General features: G+C 37.8%; 1 protein-coding gene across 1 annotated transcript in view; it reads left to right on the top strand.

The window, feature by feature from the left end:
- LOC124619696 (probable methyltransferase TARBP1) overlaps positions 1–23,804 on the top strand; it is a 134,174-nt gene that overhangs the window by 12,625 nt on the left and 97,745 nt on the right. Inside the window, exons 2-5 of the mRNA XM_047146251.1 lie at positions 378–547; positions 5,920–5,991; positions 15,026–15,245; positions 22,481–22,633. Of these exons, the coding sequence (XP_047002207.1) occupies positions 378–547; positions 5,920–5,991; positions 15,026–15,245; positions 22,481–22,633 (615 nt within the window). The remainder of the gene's footprint in view (positions 1–377; positions 548–5,919; positions 5,992–15,025; positions 15,246–22,480; positions 22,634–23,804) is intronic.

Genomic DNA, 23,804 nt, shown 5'->3' with positions numbered 1-23,804 from the left:
GGCTAGGAAGGATGCAGCATGTTATTTTGGATGGAGAATTAGTTAGTTGTATGTTCATGGATCATTTTGCATAACAGGTTGTCATAATGTCATCAGGATCCTGAAAATTAGGTGAATACCATATGGTAGCAGAATGTAAATTTTGCGGAGGTAATGATTTGGGTAACTTCCTTGCTGGTCTGTATGTTTTAGAAGGTTGGATCTGAATGGTCAAATTTTACTAGCAAATTTCTCATTATTGTTTAGGTAGTAATCCTTTTGGTTTAATCTGTCAGCATTTTATTGGATCATGAAATCAAGTCTGCAGTTTTTACTGTAGTACTTTTCTTTAATTTTTCATGTGTGCACTTAAATATTTTTAAAATTGTATTTTTCAGTATGCGCAGCAGATAATGGAACTTGGAGAGTCTATGTCAGGTGTTTGTAGTCTTCTAATGCTTACTATACAGAATATCAATCAAGACCACAAACTTAATTTTGTTGATGTATTATCAGAAATCCTATTAGAAGCACTGCTTTATGGACCTTCACACAGGCGAGATCTGAGGTTAGAAATTTTATGTTTGAAATATGAGCTGTGCAAAATTCTTCTTTAAAGATTAACTTTTCGTTTCAAAAAAGGAGTATGCAGTAATTGAAACTTCATGTACAGTGTTCACAACAAAGCTAATTTTGGATATTGCACATCTCGCCATAAGTAGACAGTAGTTTCTTTACTCACAATCAGCTGTAAAGACTGTAGTGAAATGGTTGTTCTAAGCCAAAATAAATGAGTCAATATCTAGAAAGTTATTTGTGTCTTACTATTAAAATAAAACATGCAACGTTTTTGGAAGAAACTGTGCTATTTATTAACTACAGACTTAAAAATTCCTGACACTGTAACAGTGTGGGAGGCGATCTGCAATAATGTGGACTCTATTTTTATAAAGTAACTTTTTTTTTTAAGAAAATTGTAAAAAGTTTTATATAATATTGAAAATTACACTATCAAAAATCAGGAGACGTAATTTAGTTTCTCATCTATACCTTATAGTAACAGGCACGAAGCTAAAACTTTATTATATGCAAGAGCAACATTGATATTTAAAGGTGCAATTATCTATGGCGTGATTAAAACTAACACACAAAACATATAAATTATTTACCCACAACCACATGGAGAGAGCTTACACTTATTATAGTGTCCTGTGTTATTTTATTATCAAAAAGGAACGATGTTTATATGAGTTTTTTATTACAATGTGTCACTCAATGTCTAGGTGATTTAAAGTATCATTCATCGATTAGAAAAGACAGCCATCTAAATGTGATAGAAGAATGCTTCAGAATCCAGACTACAGACTTGTCATGTATAGACCTACTCTAAGAATATCATGTTCTTGAGTTGAGAAGTGTAGTAACCATTTCTTTCAGGTTATCATCACTGTGATAACATCTTCCTCACTATAGTAGGTAATAATTAGGATAAATCTGAACTGAGCAGCATAGCAAGTGGTTGAAGCCATTGTTACTACAGCTGCATTTTTGTAACAATGTGAAGGTTCAGACTGAGATTTTCACTCTGCAGCAGAGTGTGCACTGATACAAAAATTCCTGGCAGATTAAAACTGTGTGCTGGACCGAGAGATGTGATACTGGCAGAAGTGAAGCTTAGAGGACGGGGCGTGAGACGTGCTTCGGTAGCTCAGATGGTAGAGCATTTGCCCGTGAAAGGCAAAGGTCCCGAGTTCGAGTCTCAGTCTGGTAGACAGTTTTAACCTGGCAGGAATTTTCCATGTGAGGGTTATTGTTGTCATGAAGGAACAATTCCAGAATTCAGTAAATGCCCTTGATTTGACCATGAAATTTCATTATTTGTGCTATGAATACTATTTATTAGATCATTGCCAAATTTTTTGAGTTGCCACGGTTTTCATTAGTTCTGGAGCACGCGCCTCTCTATGTAGAAATAGAAAATGTGTTAAATATTTATTGACGAAAGATATATTGTTATGTAAATCTTTATGGTGCTCAGTCACTGCAGCAACCAATGGACATGCATGTGGTAAGTCATGAGCGTCGTATGACCATAAACATTTACACGACAATACGACATTGTCAAGAAATACACCATACATGTTTTCTATTTCTATGTAGGGAGGCATATGCTCTAGACCTAATTAAGATTGTGGCAATTCAAGATTATATTAGATTAGATTAACTTTTAGTTCCATAGACCCAAAAAGGTGACGATTTTCGTGGGTGTGCAACATGTCAGAAAGAATGTCTTTTTATTCTAGAAAATTGTAAATATGTGAGGAAAAACATAAAAGAACATGAGCATAATATCAGGCAAAAAGACAAACTCCATGTTCAGTCAGTATCGACAACAGCTTATAAAACCTCCAGTACAAATAGCACAAGACAAATGTCCAATAGTCTGCCACGTAAGATTAAAGTTATTTCTTCATTTTCTCTGTTTCACAAATCCCTAAGGGTAGAATTCTTAAACCATGTGAAGTACAACAGACATGAAGCAAGATTACGCAAAAATTGCTACTGCTGCTAAAGCAAGATCAAGTATAATTAATTTATTGTACTATTAAAATAAATGTTGAAGTTATATGTAGCGCGCGCGCGCGTGTGTGTGTGTGTGTGTGTGTGTGTGTGTGTGTGTGTCTCTATATGCGCGCATGTCACGCAAATGACATCCAACAATCTGTAGAGATTTACTGGATGAATAAATAAATAGAAAACACAATACTTACCACCCTCATCATTTGTCGGTGAATACATTACAGTAAACTGGAACTGCCAATGTTTACAGAATTAATACACTGTCAGAACAAAAAAGAGTTATGCACTTTTAATAAATTTATCATACACAAAATACCTAATCTTGACTGTTGTGACCAAGTGCTGTCAAAACTGAAATCTGACAGACATTTTTACCGAAGATGGTCTAACAGTCCTTGTTAAGATATTCATCTACAGAGTACAAGGAGTTGCCTAGCTTTTATCAACATCAAATGGTACACTGCACATGTACAATGAAACTGTAATGATTACAGTTATTTGTACAATTTTCAACAAAATTACAATAAGATGTTTACTGATTTCTATTTACATAATTTCACAAAGCATTTGTTGTTCTTCATATAAGTATGGTACTCTTCTAATGTGTAGAAAGGGTGTCTTACTAAAAATTTCTTAAGCTGATGTTTCAGTTTAATTGTAGGAAGAGCCATGATTTCACTTGGCAGTTCATTAGCTAATTTTATACCTGCATACTGAGGCCCCTTTTCATAAAGTGCTGTTCTGTGGCTGCTGATGTAAAATCTTTCTTTATTTCTAGTATTGTACTGGTGCAAATCTGAATAAGCGTGTGGGTGCAGTCTTTACACAAGCAATATGGCTTTTAGAATGTATGTGTTTATAACAGTTAACACCCCTGTTTTTGGAAACAAGTTGCGACAAGATTCCCTATATTTTGCTCCACAGATTATTCTCATGCCTTTTTTTTTTAAGAAGGAGTAGCTTATCTAGATTAGCTTTGGTTGTTGACCCCCAAACTTCAAGTGAGAGGAGAAAAGAGCATGGTATGCAGTCTTTAGGACTATAGTGTCTTTACAGAACTTGCTAATTGTACTGATTGCATTTTTTTTTTTTTTTTTTTTTTTTTTTTTGTGACAACTTAGTTGCTAGGTAGCCAATATGTGTGTCCCATTTCAGGTTGCTTTGGATTGTTAGGCCAAGGAATTTTACACTAGACTTTCTTTACCAATTTGTTGCCAATGTATAATTTAATTAATTTCTTGTCGCATTATTACACTCAGCCTCTAGTTCATTACATGACTCCTTTTTACACACAATGGACGTGTCATCGGCATACAGAACAATTTTGGAATTTATAGTACCAGATTATAATATAGCTGATAATCTGGTTGACAATATTAATGACATAAATAATGTCTGTATGTGTTTGCAATGCGAATGATGTCAGATGTAGGAGGTATAAATATAAAAAGTTGCATACTTTGCTTACTTTCATTACATTATACCATATGGAATCATATTCTGGAGTAACTCATCAAACCGAGCAAAAGTTTTTAAAGTGCAAAAGCATGTAATAAGACTCATTTGTGGTGCAACTTAGAGAACATCATGCGTAAACTTGTTCAAGAAACTGTGTATTGTAACCACAGCTTCTTAGTATATGTATTGTTTAGTGAAATTTGTTTCAAATTGGCTGTTTCCAGCCAATAGCTCAATACATAGTATCAATGCTAGGAATAAGAACACTCTACATAAAGACCTAAAATCACTTACCTTGGTCCAAAAAGGGGTCCAATATTCAGGAACACATTATTTTCAATAAATTGCCAGCAACCATTAAAAACTTGGTTTCAGGTAAAACATGATTTAAACAGAGCCTGAAAGACTTTTTGATAGGCAACTCCTTGTACTCTATAGATGAATATCTTAACATGGACTGTTAGACCATCTTAAGTAAAAATGTCTGTCAGATTTCAGTTTTGACAGCACTTGGTCACAACAGTCAAGATTAGGTATTTTGTGTATGATAAATTTATTAAAAGTGCATAACTATTTTTCATTCTGACAGTGTATTAATTCTGTAAATATAAGCAGTTCCAATTTACTGTAGTGTACTCACAGATGATCTGACAAATGACCAGGGAAGTGAATATTCTATTCAAATATTCTATTTTTTTATGTTATACTTTCTGTCATGTTCCACACCCACGAGAATCATCTCATTTTTGGGTCTATGGAACAAAAACTGAATCTAATTTAATGTAAGTGATTTTTATGCCATGATGCCTGATGATGAGCACAAATGGCTCAAAACATATCACTAATATAAATTATAGTAGTTGCTTACTGTACAGTCACTTCTATGTACCTTTTGTTGTTTCACTGGCATTCTACTGTCTCTATAAACATAACTTGCAATTTAATTCAATTGTGTAAGGGCATTGATGTCCACAATGACAGAAATGTGATTCTCTTAAATTGAAGTAAATAAGAGTGAGTAAACAATTCTCTTGATTGCGCTGCTTTAATTTATTGCAACGCCATTCACAAGGTCTGCGTAAGTCTTGGTCCATCACATCGATCCATGCTAAATTTCGTGATCCCACTTATTGTTAAATCTTCCTGTATTCTGTATTAACAAAGTAAAATTGAGAATAGAATAATGACAACATGATGAAAAGGATGGACTATTACTCACCGTATAGTGGAGATGTTGAGTCTCAGATAGACATAATAAAAGGACTGCTAAAGAAGTAAGCTTTTGGCCAAAAAGCCTTCTTCCTAACAACACACACGCACACACACACACACACACACACACACACACACACACACACACACACGCACACTTGCACCTTCATGCGAACACAACTTGCATACACACACACAACCACAACCACTGTCTCTGGCTGTCATGTTGGGGGTCTTGTCTTGGCAGCCAGAAGGAGAGATCGTGTGTGTGTGTGTGTGTGTGTGTGTGTTTGTTGAAGAAGGCTTTTTGGCCAAGAGCTTACTTGCTTAGCAGTCTTTTAGTATCTGCACTATATGGTGAGAGTGGCAATCTATCCTTTTCATTGTATTGTATTAACATTGTTTAAGATTAAAATAGCATTGTTCTATATATATTTAAGGGCAAAGTAAGTAGAAAGAGGACACGCATAAGTATGTATCCATCAATCCCAGCAAAACTGCAATCCCAATATTTTTAGAATAGGAATGGGACCGCAAAATTGTGATATGTGCCTTTACCAAATAGTGTAAATATTCTTTCACACATAAAGTCTAGCTACATTTTAGACAGTGTACATGTACGTTAATGCAATATTTTGTTGTTTAGAATTATCAAGTTCAAATCTTTAGAGATTTGTTATTTCTTTACAGAGCAGAAAATGACACATGCTTGTATATAAGGTCATTGGAAGAAGACACAGTTTTAAATGGAATTAGAAGAAAGTAAGTATAATACCCAGTATACCATTGTTGTATTCATGTGATGTTATTAATTTAAAACTCTTGTCTGTATATCAATTTTGTATTAGTTGTTAGTAAGAGGAATTCTTTTTACCCGTGTTACAATAAACAAAAAAAATCAATGTGGCTGCTATGGGAACCAGGACAACCTTATCCTATGCTGAACTTTCCATGGTCAGTTTGAAAGAAGCATTCCTCAAGATCGAGAGGCTGGGCATCCGGACCTTACGCAGATTTATCAATGTCAGTATTGTGGTCCGACCTCACAGTGAAGAAGACCTCCTTTGCTTTGTGCATCAGATTGACCTCTTTTCCCATTTCAAATTCACTTGATTATTTTCCAATTGCAAAGCCATCTTTCTTGATGTTTACCTCCATCTCACTGAAGCTCATATCCAAATCTCAGTCCACAGAAAACAAGGCAATAACTAACGGTACCTTCAATACAACTGTTGACATCCCTTTCACATGGAAAACTCCCTCCGTTATAGTTTAGGCATCTGTGGCAAATATATCTGTTTCAACATTACATCCCTCAGCCACTATACCAATACTCTCTCCCAGCTGTTCCTCTCCCACAACTACCACTCAGATCTTTATCCACAAACAAATCTGAGCACAAAATTGTCCTCATACTCTCTGGCTAATTCTGCTCCTACTTTCAGATAACAGTGTTTCTCAATCTTTTTGCTAAGTAGAGCCCTTTTTAATGAAATGCTTTATTGTGGGGCCCTGTGGTTGTGTTTGTATTGTATGTTTTAATGCAACATTCTGTAAATGGATTGTGTGCAGCATAAAAATGACAAAGTTTGTAGACATTAGTCAATTTTTTTTTAGGATCATTTGTTCAAAATTTTTCAAACTAGAAACCAAACTGTAAATTGCTGTAACAAAAATTCACACACATACATTCATACATACTTATTCAGTTACAGAGCAAAATGTGGCTCACCTCCCTGATGATAGATGACAAAATGATAAGGGCTGCTGTAGATGCAGGTGCACTTTGAGATGGACGGCAATTACAGTTTGAATGACCTGATACAGTCACACTTTGTGCCATCATTCGATCATTGTTGAATTGCCATCTGCAAGGTTGTTCTCTGTTCCCTGATAATATAGTGTTATTTGTTACAGTGATGCTGAAAATTCAGAGTAGTAAGTGGAAGCAATGTTAGCTCTTATACTTTTTTTAAATTTTTTAAAGGTATTAATTTTTATTGCTTTTTTAATATTACTTTTTTGAATGTTATTAAAAATGGATGTAAGTTTCACAGAACCCTTGAGTGATCTCCACAGAACCCCAGCATTCTGCGGAACACAGTGTAAGAAATTCTGACTTAGAAGCAACCACCTTCTCACCCAGGCCTCTAATTTCCTAGTATGACACATGAAAATCCCAGACCATTATTATATTTACCAAAATATAAAATGTACTTTTTTTTACTTCGAAAATAGACCCAAAAACTGGATGTAGCAAGAGTCATTATTACTGCTGTTCTGATGGGACAAAATTGCTGCCACATTTGATTTTTAAAAGAATAATGCTTCCTAGGGAACAATTGCCAAAAGAAGTATTTGTCCATGTACACAATAAAGGCTGGATGGATGGAGGAGGTATAGGTTGTGGATAGATAAAATTTGGTCGAAGGACTACTGAAGAAGCCTGCTCTGTTAGTATGGGATCAGTTTCATTCTCACATAACAGAAGACTTTAAAAATATTCTGAATGAATTGAAAACTCAGTTAGCTGTAATTCCAGGAGGGCTAACCATTTTACTTCAAACATGTATGTGTCAACAGACTGTTTAAGGGACTTACAAAAGGGGGGGGGGGGGTGGATGCAATATATAGATTTTGGAACTACACCATCGAGAAGGAGGAAGAGACCTAGCATTTTTCAAGTTTGTGAATGTGTCAAAACTTCAGGGGACTCTACAAAAACTGAAACAGTGGTTAAATTGTTTAATAAGTGTGGAATTAGTAATGCACTGGATGGTACAGAGGGTAATTTATTTTATAAGGATTTAGATTCTGACATAGTAGCTTCAAGTATTTCTTCCTTCAGCTCTGAGGATGAATTTTGTGGATCTGAGGATGAAAATTAAAAGAGGAGCACTTTTTCATATTTATACTGCGAAGTGCACGTGTCGCACTTGTTTTGTATTATGTGTTCAAGTGACAAATTATTTCCCTAAAAAAAGTCTTAAAAATTGGGGTGCATCTTTTACAATGCAGTATCTTATACACTGTCGAATATGTATGTCTTCTCCCAAATTGCTAGCCCAGCAGTTGTTCCCGCTGTAAAATGTACCTTGTGCGCCTGTGTATCACCACTCACTCTAGCCTCACCACTGGTAAATCCTACAATATAAAAGGCAGAGCAACATATGAAACCACACATGTTGTTTATCAATGTATATCTGTTTGTTGCATGACATTTTATATAGGAGTACCATCAACCAAACTGACTGAGTGCGCAAGTGGATGTGGTAGAACATTATATCTTGAGAACATGCAGTACCCAGTTGCTGACCATGCTCTGCAGTATCTCTCAAGTGACACGAGTGCCTGCTACACCACACAGGCCATTTGGATTCTCACACCTGATACTACCGTAGTTTCCCTGTGAACTTTCTCTCTCATCCCACCTCCCTCCTGGACTTAACCTCCAATAACACACAGTCCCCTCAATCCCTTTATTGTCATTATCATATACTATGTTTGTTTATTCATTCAGTTATTTTCTCTGTTCCTTTCTTATGTTCATTCCCTCCCTACCCTCCACAACACCCCCCCCCCCCTGCTCCCCTCTCCCTCCCTCTCTCTCTCTCTCTCTCTCTCTCTCTCTCTCTCTCTCTCTCCATCTCTCTCTCTTCCTGTCTTCTCTTCAGGTTTTAATTCCACTGTTCATTTCACATCTCATTCCTTGTCCTCTATCCATATTTATTTCTTACTATGACCTTATGTTATCTTGGGGCTTATCAGTAAAATGTCTTTGACCTTCTATTCTCTTTGAAGCCACACTCCCTCATTGTATCCTTGTTCTCCCATCATCCATACAACAGGTGCCTCTCTCACTCATCCTGAGGCTTGGGTGACTTCCAACAAATGTAGCCCTCTTTCCTCCTTGACAAAGGAACTAATATTTCTTCACACAAGCAAGCACACCTCATAAACACATGACCACCAACTTGCGCAGCTTGGACCTGAATGCATATTGTGGTCCGAGTGGTGCGTTTCTCTTTCTTTTTCTAATAAAGACTGTGGCCGAAAGTGTATATTTGAGTGTCTTTTAATTGTGCCTGTCTGCAATCTAACTTGTCACCTTTACGGTAAGTAACAGTCTGCCTTTTCTTACACTGTTGGTATTCCTACCTGGAGTTTCCATTGTTCGAACTAATATTTCAGAAAGATATAATAAGTTTTTTCACTTTTACATTGCCTGTTGCTATTATACTGAAATTTTGCTTCTTGTAGCTAAGTAGTGGACAGCCATTTTCTCTCTTTGTAATTTTAACATTTGAAGAGACACTGACAACACAAGGTAAAGAAAACAAGCACGAGAGGATTACTTATGTACAGTGAAGAAAGGTAAATTAGAATCACACATCCTGTTGGTGGCATTGTGTCGAATCACAAACTCAGATTGGAAAAGAAGGGGACAGTGAAGCAACTATAGCTTTTTCAAAGGAAAACTTATGGCTTTGCCTCAAGTGATTTAGGGAAACCATCCGAAACTTAAATCTAAATGGCCAAACTGGGATTTGTACCCCAGTTCTCGTGAATGCAAATCCATTCCTTTAAATAATACTAGAGGCTGAAAAACAGTAACCATGACTGCTCTGTGGCTTTCTCCTCCAGTCAGTGCTTCCTCCTTGTAATGAATGTCAGATTGTTCTCATATGATCATTGGCCTTCCATTCAGGATTTTCCATCAATGCATTAACTGGAAAGGAAAACTTATGGCTTTGCCTCAAGAGATTTAGGGAAACCATCCGAAACTTAAATCTAAATGGCCAAACTGGGATTTGTACCCCAGTTCTCGTGAATGCAAATCCATTCCTTTAAATAATACTAGAGGCTGAAAAACAGTAACCATGACTGCTCTGTGGCTTTCTCCTCCAGTCAGTGCTTCCTCCTTGTAATGAATGTCAGATTGTTCTCATATGATCATTGGCCTTTCATTCAGGATTTTCCATCAATGCATTAACTGGAAATATTCAACATTCACAGTAACTCATAGTGTACACAGCTAGCCATTAAAATTACAACACCAAGAAGGACAGCAAATAACAAAATTTTACTAATTGTGCCTATAGAGTGTAGCAGAAGGAATACATGAATAAATTTTTAAGTGATTGTGGGGGTGCACAGGATGCAAAATTTAACATACAAAGCTGCCATCTCTAGCAGTGACAATGACTGTAACTCTGCTGGGAGTTGAGTCGCACGAGGATCACAAAAATAAGAGAAATTAGGGCTCATACAGAGACATGTAGAATGCCGTTTTTTCCCTCACTCTATATATAAGTGAAACAGGAAAGGAAATGACTGGTAGTGGTACAATGTATCCTCCACCATGCACCATATGGTGGCTTGTGATGTATGTACGATGGTCATTTCTTAAACAGTGCACACTAATTATTTTTACTTACATGTTTATTTTTTATTTTTTTTCAATATATCTATTAATCCTTCGATGTAGCCTCCCTGCTTCTTTATGACTGAATCCTAATATCTCAGAAGCCTATTATTCCATCCAGGACATCATTTCTGTTCATATGTCAAATGGTTGTGTAATGGTGGTAGAAAGCTCTTCCAGATAATGATGTCCACACATAGGTTTTTTCAACTTCGGGGACAATTCAAAGTCTGGTGGACTCATGTCTGGGATGAAGGGAGAATGTGGCAACATTTCCCATCCGTATTTGTGCAATTTTTGGGCTACAGTAGTGCTGATATGTGGGCAAACATTTTCGTGGAGAATGAGCGGCCCAACCTCAAGCAACTGAGGTCGATCGTTTGTCAGAACACGGAATATTGATGATGTGGGAATTCCCGTGGCTTCATAGAGTTCCTTCCTAGTCGCATTCCGATCTTCTTCAATAGCACCTGCCACACATTTCACACCTCGTTCATCTGTCTTGCTGCAATAAAGGCCATTTCCTGACTCAAGATATGTGTCACAGCTGTACAGTCCTGCATAGCCAAGAGAATAATATGTCCATCCTCCTAGCCATGGAGATCTGCATGATGTTGAGTATGGCCCTCCTGAAGCCATCAATTCTATATTCACATGACAGTCATAGGATCCTGACTGACACAAGCATCAGTATCACCAAACAATAAACCTCAGTCCCAAAAGGCCAAGATTCCTGCTGCTGTAAAATTCCAACACACAAAAACCAACTTTCAAATGTAATTTCTGAATGACAGTAACATATGGTTCGTGGCCTCTTTGTTGACTCAAATCTCCATAATTTTATCTTGATGGTCTTTTCGCAAGACATATGTCGGAGGAAGCAATATATTTGTTGAGTCTCCTAATATTGTATGCTCTTTGAACTTTAACAGTAGACCTTAATGTGATGCAGACTGCCTCTCTTGCAGCATCTGCCACTGGAGTTGAGAGAGCATCTCTGTGATGCTTTTGTGCTTACTAAATGAACCTGTAATGAAACATGCTGCTCATCTATGGCTCTGTTCTATTTCCTCTGTCAGTCGTATCTGGTACATATCCCATACGGATGGATTCTTTCAGTGACTGTCAGACTGGCATCTGTTTTACTTGTGATTAATTTTACATGGTTGTTTCACTTCAGATCACTCCATATACAAACTCCTAAATATTTTATGGAAGTAACTGCTTCCAGTTATGGTTCTACAATGTTTTAACTATACAGTAAAGGGTCTTTCTGCCTGTTTATTTGCAATACACTACATTTCTTTATGTTGAGGGTCAGTTATCATTCCCTTCACAAAGCGTTGATTCTGTGCAGGTCTTCCTGCATTTCATTATAATTTTCTAGTGTTGTGACTTTTCTGTATACAACAGCATCCACAAAAAGCCTCATGGAACTTCTGACATTATCTGCTAGGCCAATTCTATATATTGTGAAAAGTAAAGGTCTTATAAAACGCCCCTGGGGCACTCCCAAAGTTACTTTTACATCAGTAGACTTCTCTCGATTCAGAATTACATGCTGTTTTCTGTTTTCTAGAAACTCTTCAATCTAGCCACACAGTTGATCTTATTTCCATATGCTCTTATTTTTTTCATTAGGTAGCAGTGCGGAACAGCCATCAAATGCCTTTCTGAAGCCATGGAATCCATCTGGACACTTATGTCTACTGCTTTCTGGGTCTCATGGATGAACAGAACAAGCTGAGTTCGTCATGATAGTTGTTTTCAGAACCCATGATGGTTCCTACAGAAATGTCATAATATCTACATCTACATCAATACTCCACAATCCAACTTACAGCTCATGGCAGAAGGTACCCCAAACCACTACCAGTCATTTCCTTTCCTGGTCCACTTGCAGATAAAATGAGGAAACAATGACTGTCTATATGCCTCCACATGACCCCTAATTTCTTGTACCTTTTCTTCGTGGTCCTGATGCTCAGCGTATGTAGGAGGCCACAGAATCTTCCTGCAGTCAGCTTCCAGTACCAGTTGTCCAAATTTTTTTGGTAGTGTTCCTCGAAAACAATGTTGCCTTCCCTCCAGGGATTCCCATTTGAGTTCCCAAAGCATCTCCATAACACTTGCATGTTGTTCGAACCTACCAATAACAAATGTAGCAGCCCGCCTCCGAATTGCTTCAGTGTTTTTCTTTAATCCAACCTGGTACGGATCCCAAACACTGGAGCCATACACAAGAGAAGGTCACACTAATTTCCTGTATGGGGTCTCCTTTACAGCTGAACTACACTTTCCCAGAATTCTCCCAATAAACAAAAGTCAACCATTGTGTCAAGCAGGACACTACAAATACTGTATCCAAACATTATGGTTTTGTCTTTCCTGCTCATCAACCTTAACTTACATTTTTCTACATTTAGAACTAGCTGCCATTCATCACATCAACCAGAAATTTTATCTAAGTCATCCTGTATCCTCCTACAGTCACTACAGTCAACTTCAACACCTTACTGTACACCACAGTATTATCAGAAAATAACCGCAGATTGCTGCCCACACTGACCGCCAAATCATTTATGTATATAGAGAATAATAGTGGTCTTATCACACTTCCCTGGGGCACTCCTGATGAACCCTTGTCTCTGATGGACACTCGAGTATTCCATATGCTTGTACCTTCTTTAACAGCCTGCAATGAAACACCATGTCAAACACTTTCCTGTAATCTAGAAATATGGAATCTGCCTGTTACCCTTCATTAATAGTTTGCAGTACATTGTGTGATAAATGGGCAAGCTGAGTTTCACATGGGCAATGCTTTCTAAAACCATGCTGATTGTATATTACATATTACATTCGAACTGAGACAATGTTCAAGGATTCTTCAACAAACATAGCTTAGGGATATCGGTCTACAATTTTGCAGGTCCATTCTTCTGCCCTTCTTACATACAGGAGTCACCTGCTCTGCTTTCCAGTCACTTAGGACTTCGTGCTGAGCAAGAGATTCATGATAAATGCCAAGCTAAGTAAGGGGCCAGTGCCATAGAGTACTAGTTGAAAAACCATATTGGGATTCCGTTTAGACCTGGTGACATTTCTTTTCAACTCCTGCAGTTGTCTCTCTGCATCAGGGATTCTTATTACTATGTTGTCCATGTGGGAGTCTGTTCAGTGGTCAAACAACAATACGTTTGTGATGTTTTCCTGTGTGAACAATTTCTTGAACACGAAATCTAAAACTTCAGTTTTCATTTTGCAGAGAAACCAAGAAAATTCTGGCCCTATGTCGAATCGCTAATTGTGGCTAAGGCTTGCATCCAGTCACTTGTTGACCACTTCCATCCAGTCACTTGTTGACCAGTCTGGTGTCGCAGTTGGAGATAGCAAAATAAAAACCAAAGTTTTAAATTTCACGTTCAAGAATCTTGTTATTAAATCATGGTGGCTCTCTTCTGTACTTAATCCACTTACTAGGCACATAGTTCTCCAGAGTACCATTTACAATCTGTGTAAACTTCACCCATAATTCATCTATGTCCATCTTACCAGTAAGATGTGATGTCAGTTTGCTGTCTAAGTGAGATGTTAACAACTGCTTATCTGCTGTTTCTAGCAGAAACATTCCTCTAGCCTTCTTAGCTGATCTATTAACTTTCATAACCATAGTTGCTATAATGACATCATGGTCACTAATACCTGTTTCTATACTGACGTTGTCAATAAGATCCAGCCTGTTTGTAGCTACAAGGTCTAAGGTATTTCCACATGTGGGCTGCTGAAGTAGCACACAAGACAGTTTTCGGACAGCATGTTCAAAAGTTCTTCACAAAATTGTCTGTCAGTACCCCCTGCAGTGAATCCCATAGACATCCCAGTTGGTAGATCAAAGTCGCCTTTCAACTAGTAATGCATGATCTGGATATTTATGCCCTATTAACTGTAGACATCCTTTGAAGGACTCTAGGTCTGTCACAGCAGAGTCAGGTGGCCAGTAAAAACATCCACCATTTAAAGTAGTTTCTCCTAGACCTATTATACATGACCAAATGACTTCACTGTCACGCTCAAACTTGACCTCAATAGAAACAATGTTTTTGTCAACTACAATGAGCACTCCTCCTCCTAATGAGTGACCATAAAACATGTCCCAAAATACTGCAACAGACTGACATTAGAGATAGGCCTGGCCTGTAGTTTTGTAGACGGCGTGCTTTGTGTGGTTGCACTGAAATACTAATCATTTGCATATCCCAGCATGCATCAGACATCATGCCAGTTTGATATTCATTATGTGCCCCCTTCGTTGCAATTTTTATGACAGGCAGTGAATATTAGCTTCACAACCTGATATTTGATTTTCAGGCCCTGCATCTCAGATGGTGAAGTTCGGGCCAGGGCATTACAAATCTTGCTTGATTTATGTTCAGTGAGACAAGATATCCCGATTCAAATAGTTGAAATGCTGCTGCAGAAAGACAAGTGTCAACTTCAGAAAGCCCGATATTTCTCTGACTCTCATCATCATCGCTTGAAGAATCGACTTATGCAGGTTTTGTTAGTTTTGGAACCTTACCTGTCATACGTAAGTAAAACCATATTACTATATCACTCTCCATGTTACATTTTAAAATAATTATATTTTCGTTCAATCCAGAAACTTGGAAAATTCATTTGCTGATGGCAGGAGGCAGATGATAGTTCTGAATATTGATCTACCGAAATCAGGTTTTCCTTCCTTCTCTTTTCTTCTCAGGCTACAAATATAGCATATGTGATCAGTGGTGTACCTCTTTTTTTTCCCCCCAGCCATTTTCACAGATTTTGCCTTATATGAATTAGACATACATCTTTCAGCAAAACCATTAAGCACATATGGAGACCAATGTTGTGGGAGAAGATGTGTTAGACAATCAGTGCTACATTGCTCTCCAAAAAGAAACAATTCAATAATATTGAAAATACAGTGGAACATCACAGGCTCCCAGGTAGATGCTATTTTTCTTGACTTCCGGAAGGCGTTCGATACAGTTCCGCACTGTCGCCTGATAAACAAAGTAAGAGCCTACGGAATATCAGACCAGCTGTGTGGCTGGATTGAAGAGTTTTTAGCAAACAGAACACAGCATGTTGTTATCAATGGAGAGACGTCTACAGACGTTAAAGTAACCTCTGGCGTGCCACAGGGGAGTGTTATGGGACCATTGCTTTTCACAATATATATAAATGACTTAGTAGATAGTGTCGGAAGTTCCATGCGGCTTTTCGCGGATGATGCTGTAGTATACAGAGAAGTTGCTGCATTAGAAAATTGTAGCGAAATACAGGAAGATCTGCAGCGGATAGGCACTTGGTACAGGGAGTGGCAACTGACCCTTAACATAGACAAATGTAATGTATTGCGAATACATAGAAAGAAGGATCCTTTATTGTATGATTATATGATAGCGGAACAAACACTGGTAGCAGTTACTTCTGTAAAATATCTGGGAGTATGCGTACGGAACGATTTGAAGTGGAATGATCATATAAAATTAATTGTTGGTAAGGCGGGTACCAGGTTGAGATTCATTGGGAGAGTGCTTAGAAAATGTAGTCCATCAACAAAGGAGGTGGCTTACAAAACATTCGTTCGACCTATACTTGAGTATTGCTCATCAGTGTGGGATCCGTACCAGGTCGGGTTGACGGAGGAGATAGAGAAGATCCAAAGAAGAGCGGCGCGTTTTGTCACTGGGTTATTTGGTAACCGTGATAGCGTTACGGAGATGTTTAATAAACTCAAGTGGCAGACTCTGCAAGAGAGGCGCTCTGCATCGCGGTGTAGCTTGCTCGCCAGGTTTCGAGAGGGTGCGTTTCTGGATGAGGTATCGAATATATTGCTTCCCCCTACTTACACTTCCCGAGGAGATCACGAATGTAAAATTAGAGAGATTAGAGCACGCACGGAGGCTTTCAGACAGTCGTTCTTCCCGCGAACCATACGCGACTGGAACAGGAAAGGGAGGTAATGACAGTGGCACGTAAAGTGCCCTCCGCCACACACCGTTGGGTGGCTTGCGGAGTATCAATGTAGATGTAGATGTAGATGTAGACATAGCAGACATGATTCATTCCAGAATATTGCTTGTAGTGTGAAACACTCATTAAGCAAAGCAATTTATCCCATGTAAATTAATGTAAAATATGATAATGCATTCCATGAAGAAAAAGTGCAGTTTTATCTTAGTCATTCCATTTATTGAAAGAAAATTATACACACAGAATTATGTACATTATTATTCATGATACGCTACTAATTCTTTTTGACTAGGAAGCTATTTATAGTCATTTGTTTCCGCTAATGCTTCAACACTTGGCGAAAATGCGACACAGCATTATCGTCAAATAAATTTGTAGTGCCCGTAGCCACTGCTGTATTTGGGTGGTGATTTTCAGTGTAGGATGCAACCAATTCCTCTGCCTTCAGCATTTCTCTTATTGTGCCAGAAGATTGCTGCTAAGCTGTTACCTTCCCCTCCTCCCCCATCCCCTTCCCACTTCCCCCTCCCCCTTACCCCCCTCCTCCTTCCCCTTATCCATATAAGGAGCAACCTTTCAACATTTTCCAGAATATGAAAGTGTTGTGTAGATACTCTTGTCACTCCTTTTGAAGCATGTAGCTCCTTAATCTTGCTCTTGTTTTTGAGGGTAGTGCAAATAGTTGATGTAAACCAGTTGTATGTGCGGGCTAAATCAGCAATGCTCACACCACATTCACATTTGTCAATGATTTTATGTTTCTTTTTTAAGATCATTTTCTTTCTCTTATGGCTGTCTTCCTGTGGCTTTATCTTTGGGGCATTTCTATGTAGGTTATCAAAATTTGCACACAAAAAAAAAAGCACTACGTGAACACAAGTTTAGAAAAATGTGTGATCACAAGCTGCGCTGAGGTGGTAGCAGAAAGAGCGCTAAACCTAGACTGCAGTATGTATTAAAGTCATTGTTCATATGCCGCTGCCGACGATGAAAGGTGTTCATATTATTGAACATTTCCCCCACTGCATGCAATGGCTGACGACATCACACTAAATCATTGTCATTCGTTATGCTCTTTAAGTGATTAATTTTTTTATAATTTCTTTTGCTTGTTATGCGAATTGCACATTTTGGGAGGTGCTCATTAAGTGACGTTCCACTGTAAAAAATATGTACTAGATTTTATAGGTCCTTCCTCGTGGAAACAATTTCATTCTTTTAATTTTGAAAAAGATATATAGCTGGGAAGACACTAGTTGAGCTAAACCTTATAATAATAATAATAATAATAGTTTACAGAAAGTGTAAAATCTAATGGAAAAAGGAAAAATGTAGTCTCTCTGGAAAAGGGGAATGAATTTATTTTGTTTCTTTTTAGACTCCAAAAATTTCACACACAATTTGCAAATGTAATTTTCCTTTTCTCTGTTTCTGAAACAAATTCTTTCATGACATCCATAATATTAATTTCCCAGCCTTGGCTTGGTGAACGTGGAGGAGGAATAGATGGGTGAGTCTTGACCAAGTCTTGTTGATCCAAGGCAAGTTTTAAGTTGTCACAAGGTACTGAATGACCTTGGAGGATGCTGAGATACTGGAATTTTTGTGATCAGATTGATCAGGCAAATAACTTTTGGATCAGTTTTTTAACATTGCCACATTCAGCAAGAAGTTGTCATACAATACGAGATATAAGGTTGTACACCAGTTATAATGGTTCACAGCATTTAAGGTGTGCCTGAGGCCTGTCTATCTTATAAAGTCTGCTGTGTGTGCTCAGAGCAACTCTTCCAAACATCATGTAGATGTATTTGTTTTGAAGGACATAACAGCTACATCTTCAAGATGGGGTAGGTGCTTAAGATTCCATTAGTTCAACCTTTGATCATTCTCATTCAGAAGGAGATCAAGAATTTCAAACACATCTTTTTTGAATCTTCATCCAGGAGCCAGTTCTTCAGGAACATACAATGTTTCTGCATGTTTCAGTCTTGCTGGCAATTTCCTTGCTGTGTGTGCTTGGTCTCTATGTACATAATTAATGATCTGACAGATAGGGTGAGCAGCAAAGTGCAACTGTTTGCAGATGACAGTGTAGTATAAGGGAAAAGGACACTGTATTATGTGGGATAGTATTATCGTTCAGCGACTGTATCACTGGACAGGATGATTTTGATAGAATTGGGGTGAAGAATGGCAGCTTGATCTAAATGTAGAAAAATGTCAGTTAATGTGGGTGAGTAGGAAAAACAATCCTGTAATGTTTCAATACAGTATTAGTTGTCTGGTGCTTGACGCAGTCACGTCAGTTAAATGTCTAGGCAGAATGTTACAAAGTGAATGTGGCACAGAACAAGCACGTAAGGACGGTAATGCGGAAGGCGAATTGTTGACTTAAGTTTATTGGAAGAATTTTAGGGAAGTGTACCTCGTCTACAAAGGAGACCATGTATAGAATACTTATGCAGCCCATTCTTGAGTACTGTTAGAGTTTTTGGGATCGCCACCAGGCCGGATTAAAGGAAAACTGAAAGAAAGCCCATGACAGCCAGTGGCTTTGTTGCCAGTGATACTAAGATACTGTGTGTTGTTACACTTTGTCAGTCACTGTAGTTGTAGATGTAGATATTTCAGTCTTCCAGATTTAGATTCTCTTGAAGAATTGATGTAGCTGTGCGATTGAAATAATGGGCACACTTAATTTCTAATGAGAATCTTAGAAGAATATCTGTAATCTTAGTTCCCAGCGTTTGTCCCCTAGAGTGCAGTGGACTTTAACCCCAGATCAAGTTCTTTTACTTTGAGCATCTCAGCATCTCTGGCTTTCTCTTATAGCATATCTGATACCTCAACAGTCCTAAGTCTGCTTTGGGAACATCTGCTGAATTTTTCACTCTGGCTACATGAAAATTTGGAAGAGAGAGCCCATGTCCTTTCCCTTTATGTGATATTCAGTGTAATGGTGAACTGTTTCTCCCCTGCATTGATGGTTTTACCTAAAGGTATGAGATTTTCTCCCTGCAATTCTTATACTACAGAGTAATATAACCTCCAGATTTCACATTGTTTGAGTGATAAATAAAGCATTGGTAATTTATTTTCAAAATGTTAGCAAGTGTCATTTTGTGATGTCTCAATGTTAAAAGTGACAAAACTTTCAAACTTTTAGGTCATTGCACTCTGTCTAATTTATTTCCAGCAAGTACACTTCATCCCTGAAGTATAATCTCGAAGGTATGTAAAACACATGCTATGGCTTTGTATCAAACTCAAAACACTTTCCATCTACAAATTTATTTATTTTTTATTATTTTTTCCCTATTGCAATGTGAGCCTCTTCTCATGTATTTGTTCGTGTAAATAACGCATAATAATTGTGTAGTATTTATCAGTTTTTGTTTTATCTATTACATGATAATCAGTAAGAAGAATCCCTTTTACCTTCTATGAAACCAGAATATGTAAAAGGTAAACGCCACTTAGGGTTAAACCTGAGGCCTGCTCTGACTGTCCGGCTACTGCCTGCTTGACAGTACGAAGAATGATCTATGACCGAGAGGCATGTGATCAATATGTCACCAATTCCTCCAGCTGTTATCGCCAGTAGATGAATCCTTTGGTGCTACTGCTTCTTTAATCCAGCTATGCCTCTTTTGGCCTCACGAGGCTGAGTGGACCCAGTTACAGACCTTAGTACCTCAGAAAAAAAATCTGGTGAGGTATCAGGAATCAAACCTGGGTCCTTCTGCACTGAAAGCAGTGATTGCTAACCATTTGGCTATGTAGGCCAGAAGACAGTGGGCATAATCTTTCCGGGAGATACAGTCAACTTTGTACCTTTTTTTATGTAGGGTCACCGCCTCTGACCCTCTGGTTTGATTGCTGTTTCAGTTCTGGTGTGAAGTGGCAGTTACATGTGTCCCTATCTTCATACATTGTACCAACTACATGTACAAGTTTCAGTACCATAGTGAGCATGAAGAAACAAAATCACACACTTTGCAGTAATTTGTAATATCTTCTGCCACGAAAACTTTTTACCGATTCTCAGTAATAGTGGCAAGTGCGTATTTGTTTATTTTCAAGTTTTATTAACATTCATTCATCAATACCCCCGTTTTCTGTTTTATTTTCTCTTTTTCTACTATTTTTCTGTTTTCTTCCAACAGTTCTTTCATAATTCTTTGTCCCCTTCATGCATTTTCTCCTTTATTTGTGCAATCTGTTTCCCCATTCGCTTACATTGCTGGTACGATAGTATGTGAATGATAATTTAAAGGGGATAATAACTATTAATTTGATATAGAACTGCAAGCATTATAATTTTATTGCATTATTTCTGTGTCTTACGTATCTTGAGAATAAGATTTCCACTCCTCTCCCTCTCATTGCATTTACCCCATGCATATGAAAGCCTACTTTCCTCACCACTACATCCATCACATTTTAGAGCCAAATGTGCTTCTGAGCAATGTTAAATACACACTCAATCAAAAATGACTGGATTTAGTTTTGTCAAACTTTGAACAACTGAACTGGAGACTAGTCAGTGATACTAGTACTGTGCTGTTGTAAACTCTAGGCATGCTCCAGTGATCTTTCAGTTGAATGTTGAGCCTCTATATATAAAGGGAAGACACCTCAACCTCAGGCTGAGCTACAGGTTGTGGATTTGAGAAATTGTTTATGTGAAATACTCATCAGTAAGCAACTTCTGGGTCACTTGCAACATGTTTCAATCAATTCCTATTTCCTATCTTTTCATACAGCTTCATTGAAGCTCCTTAATTCTGATAATAACACTCCCAGTGATTTGGATGAACAACCAGAGAGCATTAGCACACACACAATTTAATGTTTCCATATGTTGAGTCCTCTACATGAAAAAGTACAATCTTGATGGGGCACAGTCCGAGTCTAATCATAAATGAGAGGAAGATAAGTTTGAGAATTTCTTTCTATTCATCAGACAGTGACAGACTACTCGACATCACAACTCTCACTGTAGGTTTATTTGTGGAATACCCTATAGACTGGACTAACGATCTCAGAAGTTGAGTCCCATAGTGCTCAGAGCCATTTGAACCCTATAGACTGTGACATGCACAGCATCCTACGTTTAGCAAAGACTTTGTCTTGTAAAAGAGTTCATGCCAGGAAGGGGGGATATAATTGTTACATCCCACTCCTGACACCAATTTGTAAAAGAGTATGTGGTTTGGGGGTGGGGAGAGAAACTTCTGACAGCAATGTTAATGTATAAAATGGCAGGGAAGGGGGAAGAAGGTTGTTAAATATGCCTTGTGGCGGCAGTGTTCAGGAGGTCGAGCGGTCAGGATCCAGGGCTGCTGTTAAATGACAAAACAGGAAATTAAGTACGATAAAGAGGATATATTTCAATATACAGAGTACAAAGGGTGTGCCTAGGGTCGGAAGTTAGCAGGTATAGGCCATTCTAGGAGGTTGAACAATGAATTAAAATGGGTAACGGAAGGGGAAGCGGTTCATGTTAACTGTCTCTTCCCCAAAAACAAAGGCAGCCCATTAAGTAAAAGAATAATATGATTCCAGTGAACATGTTGTTGCAGTTTCATTAGTTACATTTCTTAACAGCTGCAAGAAATTGATGACATCACATAGCATTTGCAGAATTAAATCCTGAGAAATGAAATGATGAAATGTGACTTTGAGTACTATACTCCATGTTTTCCATTGTTTTTACTCTTACCATAATCTGCCGTTAACAATTGCTTATCCAAATAATGGGAAGCACTCACCAAATTAATCCTGCATATATAGGATGCTGATCTCAAACTTGCATCATGGCTATATGAGAGTCTGCACAAGGAGAATCATCAACCAAGTGTGCGTCATCAACAAGAATGGTTGCTGGTTACGATTCTATTTCGCCACCGCAAGCTAATTGATGACATGTGGCTAAAACTGAAAGAGGTGGGTTTATAAAAGAGTGTATGATTTGAACATTGAACCATTGGAATTCTGTTTTGTTGGCTTAGAACTTGGCAAACAGTGTTTAGAACTGGGCTCCTGTACTGACAGTGCCCTTCAGACGAATAAGAAACATTAAATCATTTTTCTGTTTCTTCGGTTTTTCTTTTGAGTTTGGAAATTTTATTAAATCAGTTTTCCAAGTGCCTGGAAAATAAAAAAGGACAACAAAAGCAGATCAGTAAATGAATACAAAACAGTTAATCCACTCATCATAATTCAGTACTTTTGTATTGTTCACCTATAAAAAGTTGCAACAGTAATACAGAACATTTTATGGAAAAATTCTTATTACTATAATTATTGTAGTTAAGCATTACAGTGTATTGACTATGTACCAGTAGAAGCTAGGTAAGAGGTAAAAAAAATGACATTTTGTGTGTCCCCCACAAATGAATAAAAGCATGTAAATGGTACAAATAATTAAGGAACTTTTTTAACTAATGTCAAATGCTTCTTTGTACTTAAAGTAACAGAAGAGAGTTGTAAAATGAAATTACAGATAGAGATAATTTTTATGTATTAGTTTTTGCATTAGTTTGACATAAACTAGGCAGGTCACTGCCATGAACAACATAGCTAGTGGAAATCAAAATCATTACTAAGTCAGTTGCTGAAAACATATTAAATACAGTGTGCCCAATCATCTCACACTGAAGTCCAATATTTAGCCGCATGGGATTAGCCGAGCGGTCTAAGGCGCTGCAGTCATGGACTTTGCGGCTGGTCCCGGCAGAGGTTTGAGTCTTCCCGCGGGCATGGGTGTATGTGTGTTTGTCCTTAGGATAATTTAGGTTAAGTAGTGTGTAAGCTTAGGGACTGATGACCTTAGCAGTCCCATAAGATTTCACACATTTTTGAAGTGCAATATTTGTGTTTAAAATGATCCTTGTCACATTTCCTCTTCAGTTCTAGAATAAAGTCATCTTCTTGTTATTCCATCTTAAGGGTCCCCAACAGTCGTTCCAAATTCTAATAATTGTGTCACCAGTTATGTATGTGCCAATATTTTCATTCAAATTCCTTTCTGTCTTTGTTTCATTGCAGGGTACTTTGGAAATAATTTATATTCATATTTTAAAAGTTGACTATACAATTTGCTGAAATGTAGCAC

This window comes from Schistocerca americana, chromosome 6, assembly GCF_021461395.2.
Source record: "Schistocerca americana isolate TAMUIC-IGC-003095 chromosome 6, iqSchAmer2.1, whole genome shotgun sequence".
Taxonomy (NCBI): domain Eukaryota; kingdom Metazoa; phylum Arthropoda; class Insecta; order Orthoptera; family Acrididae; genus Schistocerca; species Schistocerca americana.
The sequence above is the reverse complement of the archived record's forward strand: the minus strand, read 5'-3'. Positions and strand labels throughout refer to the sequence as shown.